Genomic DNA, 24,212 nt, shown 5'->3' on the forward strand with positions numbered 1-24,212 from the left:
CACTGAACACTGATTTCTAAGCAATGCCTGCCAAGTATTTACACATATTATCATCTCACTTCGTCCCAGCAACAAGTGGGTACTGTTATTCTTGTTTGTTTATAGAAGCTAGATCCTGGGATTTTTCAAAGAAATACATATCCTGGTCTTCATCCCACTCCTGGCACAGACCCCCTGAAGCCCTGGGAATTCCCTGAGCGGTAGGAGCGCATTCGGCAGCACTTCTGTTACAATGTTTGGCCTTTTGTCCTTCCTTCCCGCAACAGCCCCTGCGCCCTAAAGGTGAAAGGAGTGTTATTCACGAGTTTGTGTTAATGAGGTGACTTTGGGGACCTTCCTAAGGATGGGAGCAGGTTCAGGGGAACCAACCACAACTGAAGGGCTGGAACTCCCAGTCCCACCCACCCCCAACCTCCAGGAGGGGAGAGAAGTCAGTCAGTCAGTCGTGCCTAAGTGAGGAAGCCTCCATAAAGCCTAAAAGGATGGGGCTCCGAGAGCTTCTGGTTGGTGGGCACGTGGAGACTTGGGGAGAGTGGTGCACTCAGAGGACGGCGAAGCTCTGAGCCCTCCCCACACCCCTGCCCTCCGCATCTCTCCCAGCTGTCTGTTCCCGAGTTATATCCTTTTATAACAAACCAGTAATCTAGTAAGAAAACTGCTTCCCTGAGTTTTCTGAGCCACTCTAGCAAATTAACTGAACCAGAGAAGGGGGGTCGTGGGAACCTCCAATCTATAGCCAGAGGGTTAGAAGCACAGGTGACAACCTGGACGTGCGACTGGCACCTGAAGTGGGGGGGGGGGCAGCCTGTGGGCAGAGCCTTCACCCTGTGGGACCGGACACTAACTCCAGGTAGAAGGTGTCCCCAGACCTGAGGGGAATGGTAGGACACCCAGCTGGTACTGCGGAACTGTTCTGTGGGGTGGGGGGAAACAGCCACTCGTTTGGTGTCAGAGTGAGGGGAGGCTAGTGTTGTGAGCAGACAAAATGCAGGGGTGAGAGGCTGGGAGAAGGCAAGGAATTTGGCAAGCTGGTGTTAGATGCAGGATCTGAACTCAGGTCTGCCTCCCAGACACAAAATGAGTCTCCCAAGGAGGGGCTTTTTTCCAGGCTTTCTTCCCGACCCATTCCAGGAATGTCCCTCAAACCCTCCCCACATCCGTGGGGCTCACAGCATCTGTCTGCTCTGCTGGTGGTTCTGCTGTTTCTCTTCTCCCCGTTCTTCGGGCAGGAGCCACCCCAGGCCCCTCGGTGCCACTCAGCACGGAATGGGCACTGCGAGTCCTCTCTCCTCTGCCCCTCCCTCCAACGTCCCCGTGTTCTGCCCGTGGGTTCAGCTGGGGGGTGCCCTCCCCACCCCAGGGTTCGGCTCCCCCACTTTGGGGATGCTCACCTGCATTTTCTCCAGCATCTCGAAGAACTCCGCCGACTGAAAGACACAAAAGGACGAGAGAAATGGGGCGTCAACCCGGAGGTCTGCTGGGAAGGCCACCTCCCCAACGGTCTGCAAGCTTACTTAACCCGGGTTTCCCCAGAGACAAAACGTACTGGGACCAAGAGAGAGGTCACTGATTTCACCCTCACAGAGCTGGAGGGCCAGAACACCCCACACGGCAAAAGGAAAACTAAGACACACGGGGCTGGCGAAGGACCCCACGCCGAGCAGCGCTCCTCGGGGGCAGGAGGGAGGACCCTGTGGGGCCTCTGAAAATTCAAGCTCCCCAAAACGCCTGTCAGTCCTGGCAGTCGGCCTCCAGCAGGCTGGTGTTTGGGATGTTTTCAACCCAACAGGGGGGCCAAGAAGCCCACCCCAGGTGCTTGGCCAACAGAGCCCTCCATCTCCTCCTACGAAATCTCACTCGGATCTCTAACCTGCAGGAACAGTGAGCCCTGGCGGCGGGCGGGGCTCGGTTGGCTGGCGCCTCATTCTGCTCGAGGAAGGGCTGCAGGTCCGGCCCCTGGTCGGGATGGTCCGGACGCCGGACGCACGCAGGAGGCAGCCAGTCCCTACTTCTCCCTCACAGCACTGTTGTTTCTCTCTCCCCCTCCCCCTTCCTCTAAAGTCAACGGAAGCATGTCCCTGGGGAGGATGGACAGAGAGATGGACAAAATGAAAGCAGCGCCACTCTGGCCAGGGCGGCGGCGGGGGCTGGAGCCCCGCACACGCCGTCTGCCTGCCCCTGTCGGGTGCTGCGTCCCTGAGGCCAAGTCTGAAGCCATTGACCAGCAGCCTCCCAGGGCCTGGACAGGTTACTTTAAAAAATCTAAAACTACATAAATCCAAATCTTTAACCTACTTTGGTGCCACCTTTATAAACTCCAGGGAAGACAAAAAGGGGGAAAGGCAGTGGAATGAAGGGGTGAGGGGCTAAAAGCTCCATGGCTCCCTCCGGAGTTTCCCTGCTTCCCGCTCTGGGTGGCAGCCACGCCTTCACTGCCCATCACAGCTGGGCCCTGGTGAGCTGTGAGTGAGTGTGTGCCCAGAACACACAGTCCCCAGAAAAACAGGAAAGAAGAGAAAGCAGTGATAAGGAGGACCAAGTATGTCCTTGTCACTTCCTCACGCAGAGGGAGAGCATCCAAATGCCTTCCTCTGTGGACACCAATGGCAGAGCTCCCTAGAGCCCCCACTGCCCTCAGAATTCTCAGAAGAGAACCTCCGTGGTAGGGACCCTTAAGGCGAGACCCAGCCCTGCTGCCGCTCCACGTGACCTCTCCCAGGCTGATGCTGACCCACCATCAGGTCAGGTCCCAGGGTCGGAACCCCCACGTGTACAGGACTGACAAGCGAGGGGCAGCCACATGAAGCGTCCTTGACCAGAAGCAGCCACAGAACACCCAGCTCCCAAACATGTCCTTCCCACAAGCTCTGACCATTCCTACCAACTCCAGTCTCCAAGTGACCAAGCTTACTAGGCATAAAGAGCCTACATAAATCAGTAAGGACAGAAGGATGAGTGGAAAGAGGATAAGGGGCAGAAACATCAACATTTTAAATACACAGACCTCTGCCCCAGCAATTCCACTTCTGGGAATCTATGCTATAAACACAGTTACACATGTACGCAAAGATAGATACAATGACATGTTCTCTGCAGCATTGTCTGTAACAGCAAAAAATAGAAACAATTTAAATGTCAATATGCAGGAAACTGGTTAGAATAAAATACAAATACCATGACCAACTATGTATCAATAAATTAGGTAACTTAAATGAATTAGACAGTTCTCAGCAATACACAAAACTACCAGACTCAGGGAGAAATAGAAAATCTAAAAAGATGTACAATAAAAAAAGAGAGAGATTGAGTTAGTAATCAACAAAGTGACCCACACCTGGCTGGCGTAGCTCAGTGGATTGAGCTCGGGTTGCAAACCAAAGTGTCGCAGGTTCAATTCCCAGTCAGGGACATGTCTGGGTTGCAGGCCACAGCTCCCAGCAACCACACATTGATGTTTCTCTCTCTATCTCTTTCTCCCTTCCTTCCCTCTCTAAAAATAAATAAATAAATCTTTAAAAATAAATTTAAAAAGTAAATATAAAAAAGGAATCTTAGAATTATTTTTTTAAAAAGTGACCCACAAAGAGAAGCCCAGTCCCGATCGATGGTTTCAGTTGTGAATTCTACCATTTAAAGAGTTAATACTAATTCCTCACAAACTTTCCCCAAAGTAGAAGAGAAAATGCCTCCCAACTTATTCTATGACGCCAGTTTACTTGGACACCAAATCCATCACAAGAAAAGAAACCTACAGATCTAGATAGCTTGTGAATATAGATGCAAAACTTCTCAACAAAATACTAGCAAATGGAATCCAGCAACATATAAAAAACAATTATACATCATGACCAGCTGGGATTTATCCCAGTAATGCAAGGTTGGTTTAACAAACAAAAGTCAATGAATGTAATATACCACAGAATAGAATAAAAATAAAAATCACATTATCATTTCAACAGACACAGAGAAAGCATTTGACAAAATCCAAAACCCTTCTTTGATTAAAAAAAAGAACACTCAACAAACTAGGAATAGAAGGGAAGTTCCACAATGTGATAAAGTACACCTACAAAAAACTGCACAGCTAACACCTTACTTAATAATGAAAGACTGAATACTATGTCCATAAAGTAAGGAACCAGACAAGGATATCCACTCACCCCACTTTTATTTAACATTGCACTTGATGTTCTGAGCAGAGCAGTCAGGCAAGAAAACTATATGAAAAGCATCCCAAATTGGAAAGGAAAAGGTGAAACTATAACAGTGGAAAATCGTAACAGGGAACTATAACCCACCCACCTCTCTTTTGACATTGTTTCTGTCCATGCAGACTCTGACTAATATGTACCTTATAGATAATCAGCATGTTTGTGTAGGAATCCTAGGAACTAACTTCAAAAGATACAGACTCCGACCTTCAGGCATACCAGCCCTGGGAGCTTTGCTGACCTTCAACCGTGCAGTCAGGGTGACGTAGAGCCACAATGACGTGAAGCCAGGGTGACGTGAAGCCGGGATGACTAAGCCAGGATGACGCACAGCAGGCCATCATCGCCTGCCTTATCGGAATGGACTGGGCTAGTGCACACATAGAGAACTTTTCAACCCCCTCCCTTCATCTTTGTGCTGTTCCCCTCTTCCTCCTTATAAAAGCCTCTGCCTCCACTGAGAGGAGGAGATGGGTTTTGAGACGTGAGTCCCCCACCCTCCCAGAAGATGGGCTTTGAGGCATGACTCCTGCATCTTCCAGGTGGTCAGCACCTGAAAATAAACCACTTTGCATCAACACCTGCCTCCCAAGTATCAGCTTTCATAGCAACAGGCAGTCGGGACCTGCTTTTGGTTACAAAACTATTTCTATTTACAAATGACATGGTCTCGTATATAGAAAAATCCTAAGGAATTCACTAAAACAAACATTTAGGATCAGTATCAATGAGTTGGGCAAGGTTGTGTGATGCAATAATCAACTGCATTCTTACACACCGTTAGTGAACAATCCAATTACAATTACAATAGCATCAAAGAGAATAAACACATGGGTGTAAATTTAACAAAAGAAGTGTAAAACTCGTACTCTGCAAAGCACAGAACGTGGATGACAGAAATTAATTAACCAGGTTCTACATAAATGGAATGAACGCCACGACCACAATTAGAGAGTCAGCAGGTTAAGGTGGTGCGTTCCCCAACAGACCTACAGAGTCAGCACAGCCCCGGGCACGGCCCCAGTCAGGCCCTTCCCGGAAAGTGAAAGGCTCGTCCTAACATTGATACGGAAACTCCCGGGGCCCAGAATACCCAACCATTCTTGAACAGGAAGAACAAACGTGGAGTGCTCACACTTCCCAATTTCGAAGCTTACTACAAGGCAAAATTAATCAAGGTAGTGTGATACTAACATAAGAACAGACATACAGATCAATGGAATAGTAGTGAGAGTCCAGAAATAAATCCATATATGTATGACAATCAATTTTCAACAAGGGTGACAAGACTGTTCAAAGGGGTCTTTTCAATAAATTGTGCTGTGAAAATTGGACAGTCACATACATCACATACAAAAAGTGAATACGTTAAGAGGTAAAATTATAAAACCTCTTAGAAGAAAACATAGGAGTAAATCTTTGTGACCTTGCATTTGGCCATGGACTCTTAGATATGATACCCAAAACAAGCGATAGACAAAGTAAATAAATTAGGCTTGGCCAAAATTATTAACATTTGTATTTCAATAACCACTATTAAGAAAGAGAAAAGACAACCCACAGAACAGGAGAAAATATTTGCAAACCATATATCTCATAAGGGACTTGTATCTAGAATATATAAAAAATTCTTACAACTCAGCCCTGGCCAGGTGGCTCGGTTGGTTAGAGCGTCGTCCCACGTACCAGAAAGGTTTCAGGTTCGACCCCCTGTCAGGGCGCACAGGGGAGGCAGCCAATCACATGTCCCGAAGGAAGCCGCTCCAGGGCCTCGGGGCTGGCACAGGGGCGAGATCAAAGGGAAAGAGCCTCGATGCAGCCTGGCCCTAAGTGACGGACACGCTGCATGGCCGAGTCCTGCGGAGACAGCGGCCAGGAGCAGCCCCAGCCAGTGGCAGCCGGGCCTCAGCGGGGCTGGCTCCGCTCCCCGGTGACTGGCTGAACTTTCCAAGGGGACAGTTCTAGTCTTGGCAAAGAGCAAGTCTCCTTCTCCACCTAGCAGCAGGGTGACTCAGGGCAGCCTGGAAGAGCAGCTCCAGCCGCTCGGACCCACCCTGGTCCACACCCTCTGAAATTGCTGCCCACGGCCAAGGGCACACAGCAGGCGCTCGGTAAATGCTCACTGACTCACTGGTGTTTGTCCCACAGGCCCTTTAGGACGCCATGAAGCCCTGCCTGGGGCACCCTTAGGAAGGGGATCCCCCTCCATGAAGAAGCCAGGTACTGGATTGCCACAGAGAAAGGTAATCCGGCCTCCTCATCAATAGCGGCCTCCACTCAGCTGTCTAATTTATTATTAGCAGCAGCTGTTGCCACACAAACCAGCACCACGACCAGCATTGCTCCACGGGCGTTGCTCCAACAGCCAGTCAAGCAGGCTGTGAAACAGTCACACAGAGCGCTAGAGCACTCAGCCAGGGAAACTGCAGGCTGGGGCCCAGGGTTCGGTTTGGATTCAACCCCTACCCTCCCCACCTCCCAACACAGAAACCGCCCAGTCTTCCCCGGGAAGGGCAAAGCGAGTCCTTGGCGGGGGGAGAATGCTGAAGGAGGTCCAAGGGAGCAGAAGTGAGCAGAAACTGCAAGGCTCATCTTAAGAACTCCTCCCAATGCCCCTCCTTGCTCTCGTTGGCGCTGGCCCCCTGCCCAGACAGTGAAGAAGTGGCAGCAATGCCACATTACAGTAGAGCAGGCCACCGCCACCCCTCTCACCTCCCTGTGCCCTTCCCGTGGCAGGAGCTGCGGGCCTGCCTTCCTCTGGTCCACAGCAGCTCTCCCCATGGACATGCCCTGCAGACCGGCCACCTGTTCCTTCCTCCTGCTGCACCCAGCCCAGGAGGCTCCCACCAGCTCACTCCTCACTCCCCTCTCCTCCTCTCTGACCCTAATTGAAGTGACACCCAACTGCTACCCACCCACTGTCCACGGGGTTCCTGCCGGGGAACCTGCCCTAGCTCTGGGCTCCTCCCCTCCCCTCCTGGAGGGGGGGGTATGTTTATGTGTGACGCCCCCTGCCCAGGGGTGCCACACACCCACCGCTCACAGCACAGGACGATGCTGTCTGAGCGACCGCGCCTGGAGCAGGGCTAACGGTGCCGACGCGATACCGTGAGCTGGTCTGCAGAGCCTGGCACAGCACCCAACACAGGACACACCCACACACAGCAGCGAGGGCCTTCTGTCCCTGCCCCCCTGAATCCAGGACACACGCGAGGGAGGGGCAGAGGCATGTCAGCGGCAACGAGAAACACTAAAACTGACCAGGGGGGAGGACAAGGTGCTTCCCACCCCACACAGCCCCAGGAGAACAGGATGGGGGTGTGGGCAGCACAGCACAGTTGGGAGCGCGGGGGACAAACGGGGGTCAGAGCAAGTTTCTCATCCCCTCAGAGAAGGATGGCATTGTGAAAAAAAGGACTGCTGGAGAGTTTTGTCAAGAGAGTTTTGGAAAGTTGGGGAAGTGAGACACACAACACATTCCCCATTGGGAGCCACATCCGCTCTGTCCCGTGGCTGCCTAACCCGGCACACAGCACACTCCCCGGCTCCAGGGCTGATGCGGAGCTGCATCCTCGGGACAGCTCCAGGAAGGGGCAGCTGGCCACCGGTCCGGATGCCCAGGCTCTTGGAAGAGATTGGAGCTATTCACCAGAACACAAGGTCCTCAAGGGCAGAGCTCTTTATTTTGCTCACTGCTGCATCCCTGGGCCTAGAACCATGTGGTATATAGTAGATGCTCAAGAAACATTTGCTTAATGAATGACTAAAAATACTCTGCCCAGCAAGACAGGGATGAAGCAGGCAGTGGAGGCTGAGCCCCAGGCCTGGGAGCCAGGGCTGAGTGCCTGTGTCCCTGCTGGTACGCAGTGTCTGTCCCCTGGGAATAGACTGTCCCCCTCAGCCTGGGCAGCCAACCCTATCCCCAGCGGGTGCGCCAACAATGAGCTGTGTTCAGACACAGGCCTGTTCCAACCAAGACTCTCTCCCCTTGTCTCCCATCCTACCTTCATGCTCCTCTTCCCCTCCCTCGGTCTCCCCTCCCACCAGCTCACACTGAGCACAGCTCCTCTGCAGCCAGAGGCTCTGCTCCAGTGACATCAAGTTGGGCCAGGAGCCTGCAAGGCTCTCTGTTACCTGTGGCAATGGTAATGCAACAGGACCACCTGCAGGGCTTGTTAAAACACAGGTTCTGGTGGCGCTGATACTCCTGGTCCAGGGGCCACACTTTGAGGACCACTGACCTACGGAATTAATTGTGTTTAGTGTGCAGGTGGTGTGTGTGGAAGGGACCGATCAGGCCAGAGCAGAGATGGAGCAGCATGAAGAAGAACGGAAGGATGACTGGGTTTCTAGGAGACATCTTAAAAATTAGGCAGACTTACGTTTCAGTCTCTAAGACAGGATTTTAAAATGCAAATTACTACAGGTACCAGGCATGTAACATAAAAGAATGAAGGAATAACAAGTAAAAATATTACTACAATTATCAAAAACCTCCTAACTACAAAAGGTGCTGGAAAAACTGGGTATCTGCATGCAGAAGAATGAAGCTGGTCCCTACACTTCTCACCATATGCAGAAAGTCCCTTAAAATGAATCAATAACCTAACACTAAGAGCTAAAAGTATAAAACTCTTAGAAGACAACATAGGGGTAAAACTTCACGACTTTAGATTTGGCAATGGATTCCTAAATATGACAGCATAGGAAACAAAAATAATAACTAAACTGGGCTTCATCAAAAATTAAAACGTTTGTGCTACAACAGGTGTTGCTGTGAATGCGGAAAAACTGGAACCCCGTGCGCTGCTGGTGGGAGCATAAAACGCTGCAGCTGCCGGGGAAACGACTCGGTTCCTCAGTGCGTTTAACACAGAGTTGCCACATTCCACTCCCAGGTAAATACCCCAAAAGAACCAAACACTGGTGCTCTGACAAACACCTGCACAAAAATGCTGTCCACGTGTACACTGAGAAGCAGCACTGTGCACAGTGGCCAGAAGATGGAAACACAGCGGAAGTCTATCAACAGGTGAATGGATAAACTGTGGCACAGCCACAAAATGGAATGTCGTTCAGTCATTAAAAAAGGATGGAGTCCTGATGCGTGCTAAATGTGAATGGGCCTCAAAGACATCATGCTGGCCCTGCTGGTGTGGCTCGGTGGATGAGCACCAGCCTGCAAATCAAAGGGTCACGGATTTGATTCCCAGTCAGGGCACATGCCTGGGTTATGGGTCAGGTCCCCAGTAGGGGATGCTGAGAGGCAACCACACATTGATGTTTCTCTTCCTCTCTTTCTCCCTCCCTTCCTCTGTCTAAAAATAAATAAAATCTTTTTAAAAATCATGCTGAAGTGAAAGATACCAAAAGGTTATAAACAGGGTGGGGCAAAAGTAGATTTACAGTTATTCATACAGAAAATAATACAATAATTAATACATAATAATACAGGAATGAACTCTGTGCTTTGCATACTCACAACTATAAACCTCCCATATTTTGCCATGTATAATGAGTACCCATGTTTTTGGTCCGAACTTTCAAGAAAAAAAATCTTTCATTTAAGTTTTTAATTCAATTTTTTATTTATTTATACTTATAAACTAGACCAAGTATCATATTCCAGGGTGTTATTTTGTATACTGCTCTTCTTATTGCTTTCTAGAGTTACACTTTTAATGCATAAGCATAAAAAAGAATTAAAAACATTTATACAGATACAGAATTAGTACCACCAATGTATAATGAGCATTCTTATTTTTCCTTCAAAAATTTGGGCAAAAAAAAAGTTTGCATTATGCCCAGCAAAATACAGCACTCTCCCCAACCCTGTATAGCATGATTCCATTTCTATAAAATATCCTGAATGGGTAAATCCACAGACAGGGAAGGCAGATTACTGGTTGCCAGCAGCTGGAAGGAGGAGAATGAAGAGCAACTGCTTAATGGGGCTTTACTGAAAGGGAATAAAAATATTTTTGAACTAGATAGAGGTGATGGCTGTGCAAATTGTAGATGCACTAGATGGCCCTGAATTGCTCACTTTAAAGTGACTAATTTTATGTTCTGTAAATTTCACCACCACAACAGAAAAGAGTGGGAGGCGAAACAACAGTAAACGGAAGAGCACACGCCCCTTCCAAAGGGCAGCCGCTGCTTCTCTGAGGCCAGGCTGCAAGCAGAAACACAGTTTCCAGCTTCTCCGGATAAGCCAGAAATCCAAATTTGAGTGTGAACTCTCCCAGTTCTCACACATCAATAACTAATACAAGTTTTTATAGAGATCTCTATGTGGACCCAATGAAATACATCTGAGCCAAATCAGCCCAAAAGACACAAGTTCCAAGCTCAACTCTTTTCAACAGGGAGCCATTGAATGTTCCTGAGCTAGAAAATGGAATGACAGAGGCAAAGCTTCAGGAAGAAGCCCCAAGGTATCCTCTGTTGGATGCCATGGTGTGCCAGGCTCTGGGCACTGAATCGGGCACTTCACAAATGCCTCCCCATACCCAAGCCCCCCAAGAGCCCAGGGAGGGGCAGTAGAGAGCAACTTGCCCAAAGTGAACACAGTAAAGGCAGAAGCCAGATTCAAGTCCAAGTCTGAGCGTGCCAGCTCCACACCTCACATGCATCTCTGATAGGCATCTCAGATTTAATGACACCCAAGAGAATGGTCCCTAACTTTTTCTCTCAAACACCTTCCTCCACCCCAGCCCGTCTCCCCATCCTCCCCCTACCCTGACACTCAGGACAAAACCCCAGGGGTCGTCACTGATATCTTCATCCCTGATTCCCCACGTCCAACCCACCTGCAAGTCTACATCCGTCCTAAGGCTGAGCCCTTCTCAGCAGCTCCCCTGCCCCCACCATCTCCCACTGTCCCTCATGGGGACCATGGGGCAGCCCCAGCTCTGGGTCCTGGCCTCCACACTAGCACCTCCCTAATCTACCCACACAACAGCCATGTGGTCTTTACGAAAGATAAATCAAGTGACATTGGTCCCCAGTTTAAAATCCCCCAGCATGCCACTCCACACCCCTGCCAAGGTCCAGAGGGCTCAGGCCACTTCTGTTTGGTAACAGGGACACCAGGCTCTCCCCTGGCCTTGAGCCAGTGGTGACACAGCCTGAGACTGGGGGACTCCTTGGCCCACCCTGCAAACAAGTGCCACATCATGCCACACTCACCCCTCGCCAGCCATTCCCATCTCCCCTAGAGAACAGGGGACAACATGGCCACAGCGGGGAAGAAAGGGAAGGACACAGCCTACCGCCGGCTGCAGCAGGTGGGTCCATGAATGGGGACGAGCCCAGGCAGCCTGGGCCCCATGGTCCCTGGGAGGGACACGAAGGGGCTGGAGGAGCTGAAACAAGGGACCATAGAGCCTCCTGGCACAACCTTGCTCAGCAAAAAGGTACATTGATGCTCCAGGCCAGCCAGGAATGCCACACATGCCACCTCCAAGTGTCACACTAACCACACAGCTCAGAGGCTCCGAGACAGGACACAGGGTCCCCTGCCAGGGCCATCCCAGGCACGACGCATCCCTGGCACAAAGGGGAGAGGGGCCAGTGCCACAGGGCGGCCTGACCAGCTCCAAGTGCCTGCAGCCAGGCGGCAGGAAGCCCAGCCACAGAGTCCCTTCCGGTCTCGCCCTGGCACCCCCACCTGTGGCACAGCCTGCACCTGGCGTCGGGTCCTCTCAGGCCCTGGCACAGTACCAGGAAGCCTTGTCAGAGGAGCACAGAGGTGAACCTGGCCCAGTCCCATGCCAGGACCCCCAACTCAGGCCTCCAGGCCAGGGAGGAAAGGCCCTGGTCCCAGACTCTGTGCCATGGCCTCCCTCGGCCCCTCCACACGCAGGCTCCCTGTACCTGCTGTCTGCTCCTCCTTCCCCGAGTGACGGGCAGCTTCCATGCCCCATGGCAGGCCAAAAGCCACCAGGGCCTCCCTGCCAGGGGCACAGGAGGGGCTCTGGCTTCACCCCCATGCACCCCTCACCCTCAGACAGGTACTCCTCCACAGCCCAAGACACTCACCAAAAAGTTCTTTAAGAAATCCATCATCTTCCACCAGCGCCTGTCCCCGGGGAGCCGGGGGGCCCTGCCGCCTGCCTGAGCACCGCTGTAGGTGTGGCTGCTGCCACCCCAGCTGCTGCCGCTGCTGACGTTGAACAACTTCCTTCAGATCAAACAAGGAACTGTAGGATTTGGGTGTCCGCCCGGAGCTGTTATGCCACATTGACAAGCCCTGACCTTTGACCCCTCCTCGGCCAGTGCTGTTTTTCTGGGGAGCCCAGGGCTGGTGGAGTCACCACACATTGTATGTTATGAGGCAAAAGGTTCCTCCATGGGAAGAGGCACCGTGCCAGCAGGTGGTGAGAGGAGACACCTTTGGGAGCAGAGGAAAGCCAGGGTGCAGAAATCATTCCTGCCCTTCGTCCTTCTCTTGAATGAGTTCCCAACACCACTGGCCTGTGATGTGGATGGAGGCAGGCCTGGGCCGCAGGACAGCAGTGACAGGGCAAGACCTGGAGAAGACCCAGTGTCCTGTGCACTGTGGGGCTCACGGCAGGCCCCGCCTGCTCGAGGGCCTCCGTTTCCCATCTGTGAACGGGGACACCCTATGTGTAAGGAAAGTGAAAACAAATCACTGAAAGAAAGAAAGCCAGGGCCTGCATCTTTAAAGGCATTCACGTGAACCTTACAGACCCTAACATCCCACTCAAAGGTTCAGAGAAACAGCCACGAGTACGAAGTGGCTCCTTCGCAGGTGAAGCGTGGGGAGGGGGGCCGGGGGCAGAGCTACAGTGAGCTGTTGCTTTCACAGACAGCCTGGGTTTATTTTTTAATCACTGCGTGTATTACTTTGGTTTAATTTTGTTTAACGTGCTTTACAAAAGAGAGCAGTCCTCTTGCCCTGTGGCCATCCCACAAGAAACATTAAAAACCAACAAAGTGAACGGCCTGGGGAAGCTCACAGGGCGGGCACCTCTGGCTGGGGGCCGCAGGCGCTGGAGACCCATGGAGTGGAGTGTGGAGAGTGAGGGGCCCGGCCCCGGGCTCGGACCTGGGTCTCAGGAGCTCTTTCCACCACTAATGAACACATCACACGCTCTCAGTCCTGTTCCAGCCTTGGTACAAGAGCAATATGCCGGACTCGGAAGGAAAAACAAATGAATTTTTAAATCTCTCTCTCAAAAAAAAAAGGCAGCGTGGTGTGGCAGAAACAGCCCCAGCTTCACACGCAGCAAACACGGTTTTAACTGATGGCTCTGCTGCTTCCCAGCTGTAACCCGCAGTAACCAGCTGTGCAGGCTGGCGACACAGCCTCTGAGCCTTAGTTTTCACCCCTGAAAAATGGGAGACCTGACCAATGTTGCAAGGTAGCGGAAGAGCAGGGTGTGGTTATACGGTGTGTCCAGTGGAGGGCGAGACACAAATACCCTCAGTCAATGGCAACCATGGTGACTGTTACTGCCCCCTCCCAGCCCTGGCTCCGCGCTGGCCCTTCCCACCCTAGCCCCCAAAAGTGCCGGGCCACCCAGGAAGCCCACCTTGCCTCTGCTGTTCCTCCTCTGGCCCAGCCTGCCACCCACACAGCCCACTTCCCTCTCCACACAGCCCCGTCCTGCTCCTGCTCAAGTTCCTGAAACCCCAACGGCATCCTCGGGGAAACAGAGTCCGGGAAATGTCCCCATCCACGGCAGGGGGCACACCTCAACTGAGTCAGAGAAGGCCTTGGCATGGGCCCACCCTTGGGGGCTCAAAGTGTCCCTGGAGGTCAGAGGAGTTGAGGAAGGAAGAGGCAGAGCTCTAGGATGTGAGCTGGGCCATCTCACGCACTTGGAGGGGCCGTGAGCTAGGATGGCTGCTGAGAAGCCTGGCAGTATCCCTGCCAACCCTTCACATTCCGAGAGGAAAGCCCACATTGGGAGAAGGGACACGGTCAAGGGTAGGTGGTTGGTCAAGGGGATGGCATGTCCTGAATGAGCCCTTCTCTCAGGATAAGGCTCCTGTGTCCTCAGCACCCTCCCTGACCCCTCCCACATCTGCTCTGGCTCACCTGCATGCCTGCTCCGAGCCAGTGAGTCACTTGGCAGAGCCCCCTCCACTCCCTGCCATGCCTACTCCCGCAGACTGCTCCCCGGGACATGCCACATCCAGAGGACTTCTGCAACCCGCTTGGCCACAGCGCCCCAGGGCTCAGGAAGCCTTGTGGTCCAAGCGCCTGCCTCTGTGCAGGATGCACTCAGAGGCAGTGAGGAGGGAAAGAGACAGGAAACTAACTTTCTGACCCGCTCTGGGCCAGGCACTGGCTTGGGATTGGGGACCCAATGAAGACCAGTCTCAGGCCCTCTCCTGCTACCCACTCCCCTTTATTTGGTTGACTCTTGTAGGCCTTAGCTTGGAGATCACCTCCTCTGGGAAGCCTTCCTGCCCTCCACCCCTCCTCCCAGGTGGCACTCCCATAGCCTCCAGTACATGCCCTATCAAATCATGTGTCTCTTTACATCGTCCTTTCTCATTTGTCTTTTCACCCACTTATCTGCCACCTCAGCTCCTGGCGCACAGGATCTCCGTAAGTACTCTCTGAATGAATAACTGAGCAAAAGAACTGACTGGCATCTAGTGACTAAGACAATCAGGGAACTAAATAATTACAACCCGATAAGGAGGAGCCATCATGGGAGTAGGCCAGCACCCACGGGGACACATGGAGGAGTCAGGCAACCACTACGCCGCAAAGGAAGACTTTCTGGAAGAGGGTTATTCTCCCCATTTTGCAGATCAGGCCACAGAGGGCACAAGACAATCCAGCCCTGCTGGAAGGACAAAGTGGTCCAATGGAGCACTTTGGAGCCAATGTCTGGGCCCAGGAGGCCTTCCCAGCTTTTCCCGCTGGATCCTGATGAGGATCCAGCCGGGGAGGAGGAGGGGAAGGATGCTCACAGGAGTGGCCTGCTTAAGGTCACCCAGCCCGTTAACAGTGGAACCAAGTGTTCTAGGTGAAAAAGAGGACAAGTTAGAGAGAATGGAGGGTACGGGGAGGGGGTGGGGAGAAGACAGCATTCGCCTGTGTGAGACTCAGAGGGCAGGGAGGACACTCGGGCAGGGAGGACTCTCAGGCAGGAGGCCCACGGGCCTGGCAGGGGCACCGGTAGCAGTGCTAGCAGGGCCACAGACCCGCACCCTCGGGGTGGGCGGGGAGGCCCACAGGCCGGGGAGCGTGAGCCCTCGGACAGCCAAGCACAGAAGGAGGAGCAAGGCCCAGGGAGACAAACCACCTGCCCACTTCCTACCGGCAGCAGGGATGGCGTGGCGAGGCTAAGGTCTGAGCAGATTTCCCTCCGACCAATCAGCCTTTCTGCCTCAGAATGAGACCTCTCCTCCTCCTCCACCAGAAACCCAATATGAAGACCACCCAATGGCAATAATTGGGTTATAAAATTCGCTGCCTGAAGTGAGTGCCCAGCATCAGCAAGGTTTCCTTCCTCCCCTATAATTTTTCCACAGCCGCTGCACCCCAGTGAAAAGACCACCCAACGGACGGGGGCGTCAGACAGACAGGCTGCAACCCCAGCCCCGCCACCGGCCCCTGTGAAGGCGCCTGTAAAGTTACAATAACAATTCCCCACCTTCCCAGGTGCTACTGACCATGAAATGAGATGACAGGTGTGGTTGAGGACAAAGGCCCGCCCACTCTGTCGGACGTGTGGAGCATCGTGGTGGGGGCGACTGGCGCTGACTGGGCTCTCCCTACAGGGGCCGGGCCCTTGGCTCAGTGCTTGGCTGCACACGCTCCCTCATCTACTCCTCACGACCACCTGCAAGGCAGTCTCCGCTGCCCTCCCCACTCTGCAGCTCTGGAAGCCGAGGCTGGGAGCGAAAGAACGAGGTCAACAGACAGCATCAGAGATGCCAACAGTCCACTTCCAGCGTCCACGTTTTAAACCGGCACACTGATGGGAGCTGGGTCTGCCCTTCCGATCGGCGGCTGGCACACACGAAGCAGGATGCTCAAGGCCCAAATCCCACCCATCCCCCCAGTGTCCTTCTGAAAGCCCTCCGCCGGAGTCCCCACAGCACTTGACTCAGTTTGTGTACACAACACAGCCTGTGTTGGGTCAGCGGCCAGGACTGTCTGATCTGTCCTCTAGACTGAAAACTCCCGGCAGGCAGAAGCTACATCCGCACATGCCCAAGTTAGTTATTCACGCACCGAACTTCATCCAATCTTAAAGGACGTCCATTGTGAGATCGACACTATGTGAGATACCACTAACAGGGCAAAAACACCACCAATTACAAACTACGGCAAGCAATTACTAGGGAAATGCAACCTGGCTTCAGAGATGTGAAAAGAGAAGGAAGAAAGTGTATTACAAGCCAGGAAAACCAGGAGTAGGCACTCTGTAATTATTTGCACTCAGTCATTATTTCCTGGGGTAGTAGAAAGAATGTTGAACTTGACATCACAAGCCTCTAGTTTGTGTCTTACCCACTGGCTCAGGGGAAGACTGCATTTATCTAAGACTCAATTTTCTCATCTATAAAGTGGGAAAATAATTCTACTCTTCAGGTTGGCTGTGAGAACCACAAGAACTCAAGAAAATATTTTTTATAAAGTGTAGATCGCTGGACCAACCTGAAGCAAACAGGATGAAGGTGACATTGAACAATGGACACCATGAGTGGTCCTGGGTGAGGCCAGGAGACCCTGTGGGGGTGGCAATCCAGCCCCACTTTCTAGGGAACAACTGGGGTTCCTGCTTCCCTGTTGTCCCTTCTTTAGAACAAGGGTGTGACGCTTGTCCCCAGCCCAGCACTGGTTAAGGAATCGTGGTGTCTACACCGTGGAGGCTCTCCGAGCCAGGCTCTGGGGTGCCAGTTGGCAGAGCTTCTGGTTCTGATCCCCTTTGAGGCCTGAAACTTCCAGTCTCCCCACCACAGTTGGGCTCAGCTTCAGGTCTGAAGCTCACAATGTGGGGGAACCATAAAACAGCTCTGTGAATCTCATCGGGTTATTGAAACAAGCCTATAGGCCTGCAACAGGGGGAACTGGAGGCTCAGGCACTGGGGAGAGCAACAGCCTAGACAGAGGCCCGGAGGCAGGAGCGTGCACAGGGGGCCGGTTTGGCTTTAGTCTCACCAGTGCTCGTGCTCGTGGCCCAGGCAAGAGGCCCAGACCCCCCGCGTGTGTCTGTCCTGAGTCACAGAAGCGAATGGTAGTGTTAACCTCCAGGAAATTCTGCTTCCCTCTGAGCCTCCGCATCCCTGAAATGCAGTTACGTGCTCCATAGCTGTCCCTCTCCTCAGTGGTGCTGGCCCATGGGGTCTGGCTGAGCATCAGAGGCGTGGTGCCTTCCTTCAGTCACCTGGGTGGTCTTCGTTCCCCAGACAAGGTTCCCGCACAAACCAGGGCGCAATCCAAGTTAACCTCCCCGGGACAAGCCCTCCCCTCCCACTTCTCTCCTCCCCCCCCACCCTGCCCACCTTCCTGCTGGCTCCCTGAGAGGGGAGACTGCAGCCAGGCCCAGCAGCCCAGACTCTGGGCTTGCAGCTGGGGCAGCAGACGCCTTCTGAGCCCTGCCACCGCCTCTCCACCGCGCCCTCCACCAGGTCAGTGTTAGAAGCAGGAGCAGGCACTGTGGAGCCTGGTACCAATCGGCCTCCTCCCCCTACCCTGGCTTTGACTCGAGCCCGGGTAAGAGAAGAGAGGCTGAAGATGCTCCCTCGAGAGAACCCATCACAGGGCAGTGGTGGAACCTGTGCCCGCGCCACCCGCCCTTGCTGCCGCCATCTTCCCCTGCCCCAGGGGGTGTCCCAGCCCCAGGCAGCATCCAGCATCATCTCAGGGAAGCAAGGACAGGCCCAGCTCCCACTCGAGAGGATGTCCTCATGCTGCCAGTCACTTGGCTGTGACCACAGCTCAGTTCACCGATGTCCAAAATAAAGGTCCAAGCTGTTCTCAATCCCCAGTGTCCTCCACGGCTGTTCAGGGACAACTCAGTGAGTGGAAGGATGCAACCTCACACTACTTCTAAAGTAGGAGGCACCATACACCAAGGTGTACACCACATTCCACCAAAACACCTTCTCGATGAGCCTCTCCTACCTCCGTGCCTCTGTTTTCACACTCAACATAGGGTATGCAGGTGGCTGCTCTGCCTTCCCCTCCACTGGGGCTGAGCTGTCACCCCAGAAAGACCACTGGGTGCCCTGTGACCAGCCGCGGCTGCTGACTGCCCAGCACTTGGCTGCTCCGGTCCCCGCCCGCTCCTGCCTCCAGCAGCACAGCCTCTGCTCTGAGGTGAAGAGGGAAACAAAGCTTCCCCCCTCCATGTCCACACCAGCACAGTGAGTGGGTGACAAAAGCAAGGCGTGGAGATGATCTAAGCCAGAATTTTGGTTATCTGGGCTCTTCCTGGTAACGCCTCCTGTACCCAGGACAACAGATGACTGGGACTTTGCTGCAGCCGGTCCCTTGCTGGCCACATAGCAGATCCTCATCAGGTGTACTAGACTGAGAACAGAATCAATCAATCGATCAATGCAGGTTTTGTGCCACGGGGCTGGGCTTGGCTGAAGAAAGGGGCAAGAAAGTCCCAGGGAACTGGTCACTTTGGGGGCCTGTGCTCCCTGCAGCCCTGATAGACGCCAGCCCACCCCGGCTCTGGAGGCCCCTGAATGACCCCAACCTTCTCCTCCCCAGGGAGACGGCAGGAGGAAGGCCGCAGGGCCTTCCGTTTCGGGCTGACCTGCAGGAAGGAGCTGTCTACACATCGCATGTTCTCTGCCGTCCCCATCTTCCAGCTAATGGTTACCTAAATAAATGCTTTGGTCCCCTGTGACTCTATCAGTCAGTCCCCATGCTCCAACAGCCTAATTATACATGTGCCACCACGTGGGGACGCTAATGACGAACAGCTCTCTTCCCCACAAACCATATGTCAAATAACATGATTGCCCCACCCCCTTTTGCCAGCTGGGGCTGATGAATGGGGTGCTGGGGCAAATGCAGGCCCCGACAAGGTTTGGGGTAGGGCCCTCGGGCTGCCTATCCCTGGCCCAGCTGCTCAGGCTGAGGGGAACCTCCGGCTGCAAATGCATTCACACAAATGCAGAGGCCCACAGCACCCACCCCTACACTAACAACCAAACACACGGGTGGTACAGGGGAGCTCCCCAAACATTCACATTCACCCCAACACACAACAAACACTCACTCACGCAAACACACACGCCCAGGCTTCCAGGAGACTGATGGGCCCCCAAGGCCCAGCTGTGCACACCCTCCTGCTCTAAATAGTAGTGGCCTGTGGCTGCTTACAATTTGCCTGCCCAGTGGTCCCCTCTTCAAAAGAGGCAAAGGAGGCACATAGAGGGAAGGGAGACGAAGTTAGAGACCTCAGCCTCCTTCTCACAATTCTCTTCCTTTTCCACCATAGATCCATGCATCCAGTAGATATGTTGGAAGCAGTGCTGGCACCTGGCTCAGAGGGCTGGTGCCGCCTCCCAGGCCTCACACTGACCCTGGGCGGGACCAGAACCACAGAGGAACCTATCATGCTGGGAATGTGTGACCCAGCTGCAGGAGAACTGAGGAGGTCTCCAGGGGCACCTGAGTGGTGAGGTTAGCAGTGGACACAGGAGTGGGGCCCCAGTTCCTGGCAACCTGACTTAGCCAGCAGCTGTCGGCTGCTCTCCAGTTCCCTAGTTCCTGCCCCTGCCAGCGGACCGTCTGGTGTTGACTGTATCAGCCACAAGGGGGCCTGGTGAGCCACAAGAAAGGTGCAGACCCACAGCTGGGGCTCCAAGCCACGGCCTGCAATGTGGATAAATGGAGCCAAGACAGGTGACTGCAAAGCAGTTCTATCTGAAGAGAGCTCTGACTTCTTACTGTCCCAGACACAATTCCAGGCCCCGCCGAGCAGGTGAGGTAAGATGCCCTGACCCAGGGCACAGCCCCATTCTCACTAAACTGGGAGTTCCTTTGGCCACACGGCTATCCAAAGGGAAGGGTAAATGGGAGCCCTGGGCATGAGCAGTCTGAAAAGGCCACCAGGGAGTGAAACCCAAGCCCTGCTCTTCCAGGCCTAAAAGGCGGGACATGTCTCCTGGGGAAGGAAGGTGCATCCTGATTTGGGCTGAACCTGCGAGGCACAGCTGGGCTCTCACCCTGGTAACCACCCTTCGCCTGGAACCAGCTGTCCTGCCCTGGGAAACAGGGCACCCAGATTTCCAAAGGAGCCCACTGCCCTTGCAAGGCAGGGCAGTCATGGGGTCCCGGCCACCAGGAGGGCAGCTTCGCCTTACACACAGGAGACCCCACCCCCAGCTGCAGCAGCTGGGTGTCAGTCTTCCTACACTTGGCCACTCGGGTCAGTGCTGTGGAATTCCTGAGCGCCAGTCCTCCTGCCTCCACCAGCCGATCTGGCCCCACAGCTCCCCTGAAATGCTCTAGTCAAAGTCACCAAATCCAAGAAGGACTTCTGCCCTTCACCTCCTCTCTCAGCACCACTCCCTCCTCCTTGCAGCGTTCCCTCCTCTGGGCTCCTGGGTCTCCTGGGTCTCCTTCAGCCCTCCTCCTAGGCTCCGCCTCCTCTGGAGGGCCTCCTCTCAGCCCTGTCTCGGCTGTCCCCCCATGCGATCCATCCTTCCCCCAGACTTCATACCATTGCTATGCTGATTCCCCCACAAGAATATCCCCACCCTTGGTCTCTCCTTGGACCTGCACATCAGCATCTCCAGATGCGTATCTGATTTTTCTACTCCACTGTCTCATGAGTTACTCAAACTCAGTGTGTCTAAAATAAGAGCTCTGATCTTCCTCCCCAAACATTTGTGGGCTTCTCCATCTCAGAAAAAATGGAACTGAAACCCATCCACTGCTCAACTTCATCTACGATGACTAGACACCCAGATTGCTCCCTTTCCCTCACTTCTTATGCCCAACCCATCAGCGCATCTGCTGTCTCGGCTTCTTCAATGTAACTTGGATCCATCCACTTCTGTCCATCTCCACTGCCGGCCCCTCAGGTCCAAGTCCCCTCTACTCTTTGTCCACACTAGAGCAATGGCCTCCAATCTGGCCTCCCTCCTTCCATTTTTGCTGATCCATTCTCCACAGGACAGCCAGACTGAAACCACATCACTGCGCTGATGAAGATCTAAACCCCGCCCAAGGCCCACAGGCCTGGCGTGCTCAGCCCCTCTGCTACCTCCCCTTGTTCATGTGACACCAGCCACACAGGCCTCCTCTCTGTTCCTCAAAACTGCAGCCTCTTCCTCGGCACCAGTGCACTTGTCATTTCTGGCATCCAGACACACCCCCAGTTCTCCACACAGCCAATCCTCCCATCCTTCAGGGTTCAGCCTAAAAATCACCTCTACAGGCCTTCCTGGAGCCCCCCGGGAAAGCCTTTTCTCCCTCCCACAGACCCTGATGTTCTCAGATAGCACCCTTGAAAAGATGAGCACCCAAACGGCATGGCTGTGCACAGTTCAGAAGCTGCTGCTGTTCATGACTTTCTTATATCTACAGCCCACCTCCCTCCACAGGGCGGGTAAGCTCCATAGGACAGGAATCGAGTCTTCTGTATCCCCGGGCCCTAAAGCGGTCTGTAACCCGTGGCAGGCTTTCAGTGCACATTTGCAAAGTGAATAAAAGGAATTCACTGGCACTTCGATGTGGAAGGTGCACTGGCACAGGAGAATAAGCAACGCAAACTCCTGCTGGAGGAGTTTAGGGAAGGCTTCATGGGGGAGGTGGCACCCCAGCTGGGCCTTTGAGGGAGGAGCTTTGGAAAGAAGGAGGGAGGCTGCAGGATCAGGGGAGAAGAATAAGCCTGAGCACGAAGCACATGCAGGAAAGAGTCACCCTCAGTAGCTGTGGACCAGCCGTTACTTGTCAAATGATCCCTGCCAGGAGTGGTCTTACTGGGACACCACGCCATCGCCTCCCCTACCAAGTGCCGGGAGACGCCCCAGGCAGCCATTTGTGCGCCTCCAGCTAAGAGGGCACTGTCCCGTTCTCCCACCCCACACAGCTGCCAGGACCCCGGCTCCACCTCAGCACCCAATGAGGCTGCCTAGGGATGATACTCAGCATCCACACGGGGACTCTGGGACTCACCCAACTTCATGAGTGTCCCTTTAGCAGGACCAAGGCTAGCCTACAAAGTGCCTTTCTATGAATCTGAAATGGGCACCTCTCCAGCAGACCAACTGGGAAAGGCATCCTTTCCTCTGGTCAGATGCAGCCCCTCACAGGACACCTGGCTGGCCAGCAGATTGCCAATTCCAGCCCCCCCATCCCCCGTGCTGGTGCCCCATTCAGCACACACCTTCCCCAGCACAGGTCTCTTTGCAGCCAGGGCAAAACCGGGGTGAACTGTACCAGCCCAGTACCCTCAAAGCTCCACCAGCTGAGGGGTGCAGGCCAGTCTCAGGGTGTCTCAGGAGTCTTGCCCAGGGGACCATGATGACAGTCCCCATGAAGGCTGAAGCAGTAACTCACCCCCTCCCCCTGTCCCTCACAACAGCTGATAGCTAATTCCTAGAAGAGGCCATCTGGGTCTCAGTGCAGGGCCCCCCACTCTCATGGAGTGAGGAGAATTGCAGATTACCGGTGGACTGGCAGGCCCTGCTGGTGTTTGCCTACCCAGTAATATTGAATTGTAAACATGTGTGCCTGTTTACTTTCCCTGCCAGAGCCTCACCGGCTGCCTCGCAGCCAGGCAACGCTATCTGACCTAAGGGGACAGGAGGGGGACTTTCTGTGCCAGGCAGGTCACCTGGGGAGGGTTATCTCAGCATAATGAGGGGCCTCCCTCGCCTCCCACGGGCCTTCCCATCCTCACCCCACAGTGACCCTGGACCCACACGACAGACAGTGCACTCTGCCGGGAAGAAGCAGAAGGTAGTCCTGAGGACAGGAGTGGTGGCACAGTTAGAATGGGACGGGAGCAGATCAGTGGGACTCAGTGTCACTATCGAACTGGTGGGCAGCTCTGCTGTTTCCCTGCCAGCCAAACTGAGAGCCGGGAGGCTCAAATTGCCCCAAGAGAGATTCAGATTAGACGGAAGATGACAATGTATGACTGGAGGCAGTCAGTAGGCAAATCCTTTCAAGAAGAGATCAGAAAACTTCAAATCAGGGCTGGGCAGAGCTCGTGTATGTCACTATTTTTCCCCCAATGAGGGGTTATCTTTCCAGCTGGATGGGGGACCAGCAAGCTGCTGAACAATGGTGACAAAACCAAGGCCAAATCTCAGCTCTAGACGGACAGTGTGGGTCTTGTGTGGCCTTCTCTTCTCCGTGGAAAAGCTCAGTAACATGCAGCATGCCTACCCTTTAAACCCCATGGTCCGGGGAGGACCTTTGGAATCCAATAATCGGTCACGGGCTCACAAGGGAATAAAATAAGGCTGACAGAGAATCAGCGACAGAACCACGGGACCCCACAGAAGAAAGGCCTACTGTGGGTTTCCACAGGAAGTGGGTTTAAAAAACCCACATTTCACAGATGAGGAACCAGGTCTAACAAAGCCCAGCCCCTCCCACTGAACCATGAAGGTGGCCTGACCTCCTCATAGGCTGAAGAATGAATGCCCCCCTCCCCGATACTCTCGTCCTACTCCTCACAGCCTGTAAATGTGTAAGGTTTTACAGCAGCAAAGGAGCTTTAAGGCTGCTAATCAGTTGATCCTGAGATGAGAGGAGGAGCCTGGATTACCCAGGTGGGCCCCTGTAATCACAAGAGTCCTATAATGGGAAGCAGAAGAGTGAGAACCAGAGAGATGGCAGTGTGAGAGGCTGGCTCAGCGGTTACTGCCTTTGAATCAAAGAAATGAGGCTACAAGCCAAGGCATGCAGGCAGCCCCCAGAAGCTGGAAAACGCCTGGAAATGGATTCTCCCTGTGAGACCCACTTCAGATTTCTGACCTCCGGAACTGTAAGATAAGTCTATTGTCTTACACCACTGAGTCTGC

The 24,212-nt window shown here is 53.6% G+C and overlaps 1 protein-coding gene across 8 annotated transcripts in view; it reads right to left on the reverse strand.

The window, feature by feature from the left end:
* Positions 1-24,212, reverse strand: part of RAP1GAP2 (RAP1 GTPase activating protein 2) — a 194,402-nt gene that overhangs the window by 60,622 nt on the left and 109,568 nt on the right. For 6 of the 8 annotated variants that reach the window (XR_004904796.1, XM_028520082.2, XM_036033276.1 and 3 more), the window contains one exon: positions 1,392-1,427. Coding sequence is in view for 7 of the 8 variants with exons in the window: in XM_028520082.2 (XP_028375883.1) it covers positions 1,392-1,427 (36 nt within the window). In the remaining variant the exon portion in view is untranslated. Of the gene's footprint in view, positions 1-1,391; positions 1,428-12,254; positions 12,386-24,212 lie in introns of those variants that run through there. The other 2 variants (XM_036033278.1, XM_036033277.1) reach the window with 2 other exon arrangements.

The sequence above is a fragment of the Phyllostomus discolor genome, chromosome 8, assembly GCF_004126475.2.
Source record: "Phyllostomus discolor isolate MPI-MPIP mPhyDis1 chromosome 8, mPhyDis1.pri.v3, whole genome shotgun sequence".
Taxonomy (NCBI): Eukaryota; Metazoa; Chordata; class Mammalia; order Chiroptera; family Phyllostomidae; genus Phyllostomus; species Phyllostomus discolor.